The sequence below is a fragment of the Poecilia reticulata genome, linkage group LG14 (genome assembly GCF_000633615.1).
Source record: "Poecilia reticulata strain Guanapo linkage group LG14, Guppy_female_1.0+MT, whole genome shotgun sequence".
Lineage (NCBI taxonomy): Eukaryota > Metazoa > Chordata > Actinopteri > Cyprinodontiformes > Poeciliidae > Poecilia > Poecilia reticulata.
In genome coordinates, this window is record NC_024344.1 from 10,349,766 (window position 1) to 10,361,477 (window position 11,712).

The window sequence follows — 11,712 nt, forward strand, 5'->3', positions numbered from 1 at the left end:
TTCTTCTGTCACAATGATTGTGTTAAAATCGGATGCAACAATAAAAACATGCCAACTTTATCACAGTCCTGAGTGTAATCTGGTGTGTGTGTGTGTGTGTGTGTGTGTGTGTGTGTGTGTGTGTGTGTGTGTGTGTGTGTGTGTGTGTGTGTGTGTGTGTGTCTATTAAAGCTTGACAAACGTGAAGGCGTTTCCACTTATTTTATGTGATTTATTATAGTCTGGTTACCAGATTAAACTCCTACAGTCTGTTCTACCCTCAACGGAGCACAGACCCAGAAGAGCACACAGAGTGAAACCAGATAATAGACTGCTCAAAGAAGAAACGGCACAGGGGAAACGTATGAGTAGTTMTCAGCAAGCTGTTGATTTATCACAAATTTATTACAGAAATATGCTTTAAGGTCACTGAAGAGCAAGAAATATTGTTGGGTTATCATCTGCTGACAGTGCATCAAAAGGTCAATGTTACACATAGAGTCARCTTTTTATGCGGAAAAGTACAAAAAGGAGAAAGTGTGTTAGGGCTTTGAATTTAAAGTTTAATATAGCGATGCACCAACCACGTTTTTCAAAGCATGTGCTGATTTCTAGGAATCTTTTAGATCTGACCAATGTTTTAACCAAATATTATAAAAGAACATAAAGCAAATATTAGTAATAATATGTGTGTCTAACMTTTATCAAACTCTGAGTTGACCAAAGAGACCTCTGTGAAGACACTATTGATTGWTTTAAAACAATGGTTGGTGTTCTTAGTTTTGATGCATTTGATTAATTAGAAATTTAATGCAATTTAATTTCAGTGTTTGACCTGCTGATCATCTGTTGGAGCTGATCAAGGAATAATTTACCAATTCTGAGCTCTGGCAGATTTGTTGATTCAGTTCTAGTTTTAAATGARTTTATCAATTTTAAAGGGCATTTTGTCAAGTTATTATGATGCGAATGCTCCCAAAACAATAGGTGGTTACAGTAACTGAATAATTTCTGTAGAAAATTATTATTCAGAGTAGAGCAGGTAAAACGAAGAGTAATGGTGTTTAATATTTGAGCAAATACTTTCATTCTTCTTTTGCAAMGGGAAAACAAACCATCTTTCTGATGTGATGGCGACTTGTCTTTAAATATTTGGTAACAAACATCATCTGAACTATAGGATCAGCAAACGCATCCAARTACTTGATAATGTGCCGGATAACCTTGGCAGCTGCTGCATCCGTACTGAATAGCATACGCTGTTCTCATAATGATCTAAACCAAAGTTTCCTTTAAATTTTCCTTTGCTTCTTTGTACAGTAGCATGTCTTCTTTCAAAATCTAGTGGGAGTTCGCTAATTTTCACTTTCGTAAACAAATTATGCTAAAAAAGAGTTGCATCCATCTCGTTCTTTCCCCCAAAATTCACCAATAGCACTGTTGTGTGTCCATCTTAAGTTTGCACTCATTCACAGGTTGAAGGATTACTGTGAAAGTTTCCAGCAGCAGCAACTAACCGGCCTTCTGGTCCTTCATTAACAACCTTAAAAGTAATTATTATTAAAACTTGAAGCGGTGACACAAGACTACCACTCATTAGAGTCTCCCCAATCAGACGTTTTTGGCCGATTATGATTTCTTTCAGGTCTGCTCTTCTGATTATTTTTTACTCCATTATGAGACATAAAAAAAAGAAAATCTGTGCCACAAGTAAATTGATAGAGGTAGTGGTTTTGAATCCAATAAAAATGAAGGTGTTTCAAGACTGACTGTACTAATGACAAAAAGCCCTGTGAATTTTGTTTGATGTAAAAAAAAAAAAATTGTTAAATTGTTTAAATGCATGAGATTTCCTGTACCCCTCAACTGAAAAACCAACTAAGCATGTTGGGAAAAGTGGAAACAAAGTTCTCCTGTCCAGGATTTTTCCAGCATTTACTCATTTACATCCATTAGCAAAACCTGTAGATTTAAGAAAGTTTTCAAAGGGTCAAATCATTGCAATAAAAATAGATATTCAGGTAAAGATGCCCAGTAATTCAATAGTGTTATGTGTAAACCATAAAGCTGTAACCGTTAAATAGAGAGATTATGAAACATCAGCCAAGGTCATTAAAATTTCATTAAAATTTACTGCATATAAAGATGCAATGCATTTGGAAAGGTTAATTTTTTTATTTCACCAAAATCAGGAGTGTGTTGACTTTTTATATCTGATGTACGTCCCTAATCTTTATTTATTTTAATTTTGGTAGAAGAGCCTGTGTGTTTTTATACAGAGGATATGTGGGATGTTGATAGTTTTGTTGCATTTAATTTGGGAAAGCAAAGTTCAGTATTTGACCTGTCCATCACCAACTGGAGCCAACTGAGGGAAACTTAATACATTTCAATTGTTGGTCAGTTGATTAGTGAATCTTTGTCATTTGGATTAAACTGATTCTTTAAACTTGTGAAATGGCTCTAAATCCTACTGCTGGAAAGAAAAATTATGATTCCTAATTAAGTAATTTTATTTGACCTCCATATTGACTGGAGAACTGCAGTCATTGCATCAGGCTAGAGGGCAGACACGTACTCTAAGTATATTGTTTTTTGTTTGCATCCGAACAAAGTGACATTGTGGTTGAAAGGTGAAGATGTCAATGGATGTCTGAATGTGGTTTTGGTGGATGAAATGAGTGAAAGAAACATGGCTGACCTTTAGTGTCCTTGCTCAAGCTAAGTTCAGACCTGGGCTCTAAATAAAGTCAAAGACTGGTCAGCCTTGAATCCTCTTTATAGAGACACACATCGACCTTCACTGCTTGAAACATTATGTATAAAACGGCGAGGTAATTACTTCTACCTATTGTTGGCACCTTTCTCTTCCACTTTTTCCCAGGCTCTCGGCGTACCTTTAAGAGGTTACCTTGTCTTAGGTTTGTTGTTGTGCCCATGTTGGCTACGCTGTTTTCTGCAACCTTCTGTTTCTGGAGAGGCCCTTCTCTGTGGCTCTGGCAGGGTTCTTGGCAATATYCTGAAAGTCAAATCTGTTCATTTAGATTCAAGTGGTGGCCATGGAGCAGACAGCAGCCTATTGGCATGCTGTGGCAGAACTGGTATCCTGGGCGCATAACATCCTGAGCCYAGCATTTGTCCTTATTTAATAAACACCAATAAGCTAATGGGTGGACGGGTGTTTTTGTTTTAAGATGCGGCTTCTTGTGCAACTTGTAATTGTTCGTGTATCTGTTTGCAAGTTCRCTTATTTGTCAGAGGCTAAAAACGTCGGTGCCAAATCGGGCTACTGTACGGCCTGTTCTAGTTTTTTATGTCTTAAGGATACTTAAGAGGAGTGGCTGCCTCAGTGGAGGCACTTGAACTGCATAGAGAAGGAAGAAATGCTGCTCTGGCTGAAACTTTAGCTTACCTAAAGTGTGCACCGATTTAACAAAGTGGAAATATGTTGTGATTTTTTTTTTCTTTTATCAGGAATAATGCCAGAAAGTTTATTGTGCCGTCAGATATTTTTACTGTATTTTAAATTAAAAACGAAAACATTCAGGGCTTGCTTAAATGATTGTAAAGTGTGTGAGCCGAGAGATCATCTTTTYAATCTGAAGGTGGACTTTAAGATTGAATCTTGAAGCTATGATTCTGTTTCCCTACAGAAAAAAAGGATACTGTCTGTTTTTTTTTATTTTTATTTTTTTAATATTCATGACATTTTTAATCATTCAGCTGACGGCAGTCGTCGGACTATGCTGAATCTGAAAGACTTTTCAGGGATCAAGGCAAAGAAAGCAGACAATGATTAGAATCGGCCCATGTTAATAGCCTTGAGATGCTCTGAAGAGAGCATGGATGACTGCAGCAGTGAAGCTGCTTCACCACGTACTGTAGTCTTGTGACGTCAGAGAGAAAGCACAGAAACCACATTCAGCTAAATCTGTGCTTCCAATAAATGTGATTCATGCTGAGATCAAAATATGACAAAAACATATTATAACACTACTGAACAGAGAATTAAGCAGAAAGCGCGTTTCAGGTTTTAAAAATTTCAAAATTGGAAAACGTGTTGTCGCAGTGCAAAAATAAACAAAAAATAGATCCTACAGGCTCATCTCAATTTGACTTGTATGCTGGTAATACAATTAAAATTAAACGAGATGAATGACAAAAGCATGAGATTTTTAAAAATATCTTCACGAAAATGGGAGATTCCTGTGAAAAGTCTGACATACTAATGCAGTTGCAGCCTCTCCTGGCTGGTAGGCCAAGTACAGTTTCTAATGGATTCACAACAACACGGTTGTACGCCATTCGTTCCCTCTGAAAGGAGGCATAAATAAGGAGGGGGAAACGAGGGAGCGATGCTGGCTGAATCGCCCAGCCCTCCTCCGAGCAGGACGGGGTGCACCTCTCTTCCTCTCTGCTCGGAGCTGCTTTCTCTCAGCCCTCAGCCATTTTGGAAAGGGAAAAAGTGGCTGCTTTCTCTCTCCCTCTCTCATTACGTGGCATAGCATTGGAGACGTTTCGGCTGTTGCACTTTGGAAATAATCTGTTTGCAGGACAAAATATATATACATATTGAGAAGCAACCAAAAACCTGTATCCATSGTGACTTTTTTTTTTTTTTCTTTATTTGCGGAGCTCCTCTCCTCTTTAGAGTTTTCTTTAACAACTTTCGCTCCACTTTTGTTGACAGATCATTTGGCTCTCGTCTCTGTTCAGTTATATCTTTTGCCCATCTCTCTGACTAATTTTGTGTAACAGAATTTAAGACAAAGGAATATGTCCAGATTTTGGCAGCACTAAGAAAAGACAGAGCTGAAGCCAAGGATCCTGCTGGGATCCAAAAAAGCCAAGCAGAATGAAGCATCAAAAAAAAAAAAAAAGAAAGGAAGAAAAAAAGAAAACACCACCCTTTCCTTTGCTTGGTCACAAATTCCACTTTCTCTGTAGCCAGCCCTGTGCTGCGCCTCCTCCTCATCCACATCTCACCGCATTCAACCTTTTGCCATTTCTCTCTTGCCGTACCATTTTTTTCAAAGGCGATTTGAGGTTTTGTACCCTGGAAAATAGGGACCGGACAGCGGGTTATGAGGGCGTAACTGGGAGTGAACGAGGGGACATTATCAGTTCACTTTCGTGTGTTATTTAGATTTTTCTTTTTTTTTTTTTTACCTCGCTACTTTCTCTGAATCGTTGCTTTGCTGCCTGTAGTTTTTTTTTGGCCGTTTGTGTCTTACTGTAAGGGTGTGCATGGACCACCACGTGTTTGTAAGTGCGTGATTTTTGGAACGTGTGTGCATGAATATTGCATTTTTGAATGCTACTCATGCTTTGCTGTTCACAGATCATTTAAACTGATGATTTATGTATCTGTTTTTTTAGGGTTTTTGTTATTTACGCCAAAGCACCGGCCTGCACTGCTCCTCAAGCCTGACTTCATCTGATTTTAGAGGACATTTGACCATCAGGTCCAGCCTGTGTCCCCTGGTATGTTGGCAATTCAGACTGCTTTTAGTTTTCTCTCTGCAGAGTGGTCTCCAATAAGCATCATATGATGTGTGTCTGATGATTTTTATCTGGGTGTGCGCATTTTAATATCGTTCGCTAATTTTGTTTCTTAACTATTATTTACTGTGTTGTATGGCCGGTGGTAACGTCCAGAGAAAGACGGAAAGATGAAAGCATAAATTTGATCAGATTACTACGAAGAGGGAATTTATACAGAACTGCTTTTGTTTTATTTTATTTTTTTGTTGTATTGTTTGGGGTTTTTAATGCACACACACTGAATGTGCTGCTGAGTTACTTTAGCAGTACTTCACAGCTCTAATATAATCTTGTAATATTCACCTTTTTATGGGAGGGTTATTCATAGTGCAGCTTCACATTTTATTTACTCAGCTTTACATCCAGCTGATTTCAGATTTATTGCATCAACTCATTTAATATTTAATGCCATGTTAAGATTCTAAGGCTTTCTTTTATTGTTGAGTGATATTTTAGACACGAATGCTGACCTCAGTCGAATGGGTTAAGTAGGCTACACAAACACCTCATTACCCTCACAGTCATGTGCTCTGGCCTGTTCAAGAACATTATTGCAACTTCAAAGCTCGCCTCTGTTGGACATATGAGGTCTATAGGTTTTCTGCTTACCTTTAAGAGGTGTTTAAAAATATATTTTTTAAAAAGACAAATGATTGTTTCTTTGTGATTGTTTCTACTATTAAAATTGTTCCGTTTTTATGATTTTTATTTTTTTCCTCTTACTCTTTTTCTTTGAATAACTATAGTTACCTGGAGAGCATAGAGTGAGTTTCACATCTGAATGTTTTYGTGGCTTTTCCTGTCTTGAAATGGGTAATGCTAGTTGCCACAAACCCGTAGATCCGAACTTGTGCTGACTGGCTACGCAAGCTCGTATCTATAGGTATGTGTCTTCCTGGCAAATTCTGCACTCGCCTTTCGCCTGTCAGAAAAATCAACAACAGAAGTGACGGAATAGCTCCGCAGCAGATCTTTTTTTTTTTTTTTTTTTTTTTTTACTCAATAGTTATAAAGGCTGGAACTGATTTTGTTTGTGTTCCAATGATTAAACAACACGAAGCCTGAATCCTTGGATACGGGGTTTTCTCAGCCAAAATTATCCCACATGTGACGTGTTTGTGCAGTGACCCCACCCAGTTTGGAAGACTGGGTTATGGTGTAACATTGTGGATGACATTTTCACTATGTTACCCATTCATGACCCAGTCCACTAACACAGTGAACATGGTGAAATGTTCAGACTCATCCTGCTTTCTGGGTTTGGAGATGAGGGCTTAACATTTTTCATGTTTGGCTTTGCTTAGTGCAGTGATGGTGAAAATGTTTTCTCTTTGGATATAAATCTATGCTGCAGCTTTAGAAAAACAAGTACTTTTCTTAAAGGAAGGTTACATGTAGATATGCACCGATCAAGTTTAGAAATTAGATGTTCGAATCCTGAAAAATCACGCAATGTTTTATTCTCCATTAAAARCATTAAAACTAACAACTCCTTTAACTATATAYACCAAAAGCATACACTTTAGATCCTTTTTTTAGTTTACTAGTCGGACAACGATTGGGGAAGTTTGAAGCATAAATTGGGATAATCTTATCATTCCTTCATTCTCAGTCTGACTATTTTTATTGTGTTATTTTCAGAATTGGTATGGAATTTTTTTTTTTTGAAATTTATCAGATATTTCAGAAAATCCCCGTCCAATCTGAAAAACAAATTGGAAATTGTCTCAAGGAAAAAAATCCCCCCCCACTGAGCAACTGCAGTACTTCTGCCTCCGTTCACCTCTGTGTCTGAAAGTGTGTTAGGATCACAGGCAGTCGGTATTATGAATATATTTGAAAATAGTGAAAGAAATCGGTTGAAATACGTCAACAATAAAAAAAAACAAATCTTGTCTTCCTCAACATACTTGCCTGCGAAATAAAGTCAGCATCATTGTTCGTCTGCATTGTGAATTGGTTGAAAAATATTTTAAACGAGTTCAAATAAAAAGATCTGAATTGGTTTAAGATTTAGTAGGATTTTATCTCCAGGCTCAGGACTTGGAGAGTCCTTCGCTCTCTGAGTCTTGTGTTGAAATCTTRGTAAAAACCCCAAACTTAATAATTGGCCAGGAAAAGCCTGATCGGTGCATCTCTACTTACACATTATTAAAAAAGGGTAGTTTACTACAATGCTGTATTTTATAGTTCAACTTTATTGTTAAACAATAATGTTTGGTCGTATCTGAAACACAAACACACCAACAATTGACTGGATTTACAGTCGAAACATGGTTCAGACTRTAAAAGTAACAAGCTGTGAGTTTCTGTCCATTTGGATAACATCATATTCATAATGGGTTTTTTTTGTGTTTTTTTTCCACGATGACAATGGACAATACTGTTGCCCCTCCCAGCAGCTCACTCCTCCCTTTCTGAGCCGTCGTCCTTCTGTGTTCCTCAGGCTGAGGTAGTAGGTTGTATAGTTCAGAGTGACACCACAGGAGATAACTGTACAGCCTCCTAGCTTTCCCTGAGGAAACACAACGCACTCTACTCTGACCAGGAATTTAAATATGAACAACTTTCATGTATTTGCAGGGGGGCAGGGGGGGGTTGCAGTTATTTCTAAAAAAAAAAAAGAAAAAAAAATGCTACATTTTCAGTGTTTTCACATTTTTACAGAGCCCAGTAACAGAAAAAAGTAAAAATAAATAAATAAATCTCGACCAGCTAAAAAAGACAAGCATCTCATCCCGTGTGACAATATTAGTGACAGAAAGAGCTAATTAAAATCCTGACAGAGAACAGGACAATGCTTCAGATGTTTGAGAGTCAAGGGAAAAGTACCGTTGCATTGAGGTTTGTGGGACGGTGTAATGAAAGAGATGCCACTGAATGGGGGAAACACCATACACCCGCAAGAGGAAGAGCACGGTTTTGGCAGCCAATTATGAACAAAGTTCAATTTCACTTAACCAAAACGATATATTTCCTCAGCGCAACTATGCGGTGAACATGCTGCTGCGATAAAAACAACTTTCACTGCTTCAGACCAAGAAACCCACAGACCCCAAAATCATCTACAGCGACTGGAGGTTTACTTATTTATTGTTTAATTTGGGGTGTACTCTGATTGATTTCCTGTGCATGCTCGGAGAAAATTCAGCTGGTTCCGATTAGGATGTTTCTGTGAATAAACTTCTGATCAAATTCTGCTTAAAGAGGGATTTTATTTGTAAATTACCTGACACTAAKGATGATTAAAAGCAGCCAGACAAATAATACGATAAGCACAATTATGAATGGACATATTTATTTATTTTTCCCCTTTCAAAGAAGTTTTCTAACRTGATCTCGGAGGCTTTGGCCGGTTGTTCCTGGTGCTGTGGTATGCTGCTGTGTGCAGATGTGAAGTACGTGGAGCATCGTGGTGATGAGAGGCTGTTTCCACTTAAACTCTTTGCTCTCTGTCTCAAGGCCACCGGGTTCGACAGCAGTGGGGTTAGGGAGCTCTTTGAGCCAGAATGAAGAAGAGGCCCTGGGTACGGGGTAGCTTTTCTCAKAGCGAGAGCGTGTACAGTTACAGCAGACRCAACATTAATCTGACGGGTTTATTTAGTCAGTGCATAATTACTCTAGTTTGTATATCTTGCCCTCRTGCAAGCAAAGAGCTTTATTTTGTTTTGCTTTTTGTGGATTTCTTTTTTTTTGCATCCTTCTTTGTGTGCTACGGTTCGCTCTCCGAGGGGTAGTGTGACGCTCTGTACAGCAGGAGGCACCGTCGAGCTCTCTCCTTCATACCCCCATGCACACACACTCCACTCTCCTTGTATTTTATCTGAACATTAATAGTTGCTCACATGTTCCTAATGTAAATTTGRATCTAAACGAGGAGCTTTCCGAACAAAACAAAAGTTTTTTAAACTGCTCGGAAAAATGTAGAAAATAAAAACACGGAACGGAACGATCGATTTTTATCGGACTGAGCTTTACGAGACGAAGATAAAAACCAGCAGAGGGACAGAATGGGACCACACAGGCTTCTTTCTGCCTTTACTGATCACTGTCCATTGTGTGCTGTCCCTCTAAAGAACCCTGTTCCGGTAATTCCCTCTTCTCCCCAGTCCTCTCGCTTTCGTCTTTCATCTCTTCTTTTTTTTTTCCACAGTCCTTTTCTGCTACTTTAAAGGAGTAACATTGATCAAACATAGGAGTACCAACCAGCAGGCGTACAGTTACATTTCCTTTACCTCTTCCTGAACCAGTGCGTTTACTCCCTTGCTCCCTCCTTTTCTCCTTGTTCCCACCCTCCTTTTCTCCATGAAATGCACGCTGTAATACCGACTCACTTTCACAGACACAGAGGGCGAGGGAGACAGGAACAGAATAGTGGACTTGCCGACTGGAGGGGAAATTTTTTTGTCTGAAATGAAAGCCAGCTTGGGAACGGACACTGTAAGATGAAAACATGCCTCCTTTTTCCTTTTTTTTTTCTCTGCCTTCGCTCCTTCTCTTATGTGCTCATGTTCAACACTTTCTCCATTCTTCCTCTGCTCCTCTGTTTTTCRGCTTCTCTTTGTACACCAGGCCTTTAGCAATCTAAGTGATTTCAGCTGTGGAAGGAAATGAATAGAAAATTATCTGAATTTCCTCACTCTTCTCCTGCTGTTTTGATGTGTGTGTGTGTGTGTGCGTGTGTGTGTGTGTGTGTGTGTGCGTGTGTGTGTGTGTGTGTGCGCGTGTGTGAGAGTGTGTGTCACAGGCAGAGGGGCATGCAGGGGCTCCACAGTTTGTCTGCCCTGGGGACTTGAGCCTACAAAACCATGAAGCATACGAGGCAGAGGAGGGAAAGGCAATCAAAGCGGCACAAGCTCAAGCTGAGAGGTGTGATACAGCCAAAGACAAAGGCCCGAAGAAGGAACGTGAGGCAGATTGTGCCAGGAGACCAGATAGACCGACAGACAGTAGAGTCACATGGAGAAAGGAGGCAGGAGCTCGACAGCAACAGGCGTTTCACATTTTTTCCCCCAAAAAATTCACTCCTGTAGTTGTTTTGGCACTCGTTTGTGTCAGACCTGCTGAATTTAGACAAAAACATTTTTGCTATTTTTTGTTATGTCCTCTCATTTTAAGATCTGATTTGCGATTTATGCAGACAACTTTAGGAAATGCTGAGATTTGACATTCTTGTGGCACGAGGTGTGGATTTTTGAATCGCTTTGGGGGATTTCCTTTGGATCCGACTGTTAACAGATACATTTCTGGTACTTTGCTGTATCACGGCTGTCACTGTGATGTATTTAGTTTTTTCTCTCTCTTGTAGCTTCTTCTGTTCTGGTCAGCATGGTTTTTACAGTAGCAGCTCAGGCCAATTGATCTGCTCGTTTCTTCCTTGTGCATACCATTCTTGTGCCACACCACATTCGTTCTTTCTCTAACCTCTATTTTTATTTTTTTATTTTTTGAGAAAATCTTTAAAGGTAGATTTACACGTTAACTCTTTCTGACTTTGTCGTCGACCGCAGTCCTCACTACTCTCCTATCTGAACTTGTCTGTCCTTCTCCCCTTTAACACTGCACCTGCTTCCCCCTGCATCTCTCTCTGTGTTTCCCTGCCTCTCCTTCTGTTTCTCTTCGGCTGCACATGGTACAGTCTCGCATGTCTGAGCACCAGACGGCTAGACGGCAGCAATCTGCTCGAGAAGCCTCGTGCACTACTTCGAGCGATCCATTGAACAAAGCCAGCGAAGGCGGCACTAAAATCTTCCTCTACTTTTCTCTGCAGCATTCTCTCTCTCTCCCTCTCTCTCTCCCTTTTCTTTTCCCTTGCAGATTTCTCTCTTTTTACGTTTCGTCTGGCCACATCTYCTCTCCCTCTGCTAAGATGACCTGCAGAGACACACACGCTGAGGACTGCGGCAGCGTAAGCCGCCTCGGCCAGCAGGGTGAGTTTCCYCTCTTGCTTTTTCTCCTTCCTTGCGTYTCATCTCACCACTCCTCCCAGCCTCCTATTCCTTCTCCTTTTCCATCTYGCGTGCAGGTCGGATTTTATTCTYTCCGCCACGCAAACGAGTTTCTTCCCATAAAGTAATCGACYAGCGCCGGTTTGCAGGTCTGACAGTCCCGCTGTGCTTGGAGATGTGGTTGTGATAGAAAGTATAAGACCCTGCAGCCCACGTATGAAATCTGTTGTTCTCCTTTTTT

The 11,712-nt window shown here is 39.7% G+C and overlaps 1 protein-coding gene across 10 annotated transcripts in view; it reads left to right on the forward strand.

The window, feature by feature from the left end:
* The window catches only part of LOC103475800 (sorting nexin-19-like), a 142,820-nt gene that overhangs the window by 42,430 nt on the left and 88,678 nt on the right, over nucleotides 1-11,712 (forward strand). For 3 of the 10 annotated variants that reach the window (XR_001777271.1, XR_001777270.1, XM_017308581.1), the window contains exons 1-2: nucleotides 4,614-5,244; nucleotides 5,359-5,463. The exons of 2 other annotated variants lie outside the window; for them this stretch is intronic. Coding sequence is in view for 2 of the 8 variants with exons in the window: in XM_017308581.1 (XP_017164070.1) it covers nucleotides 5,227-5,244; nucleotides 5,359-5,463 (123 nt within the window). In the remaining 6 variants the exon portion in view is untranslated. Of the gene's footprint in view, nucleotides 1-4,410; nucleotides 5,245-5,358; nucleotides 5,464-7,783; nucleotides 9,964-10,270; nucleotides 11,454-11,712 lie in introns of those variants that run through there. 5 more of the 10 variants (XM_017308583.1, XM_017308582.1, XM_017308589.1 and 2 more) reach the window with 4 other exon arrangements.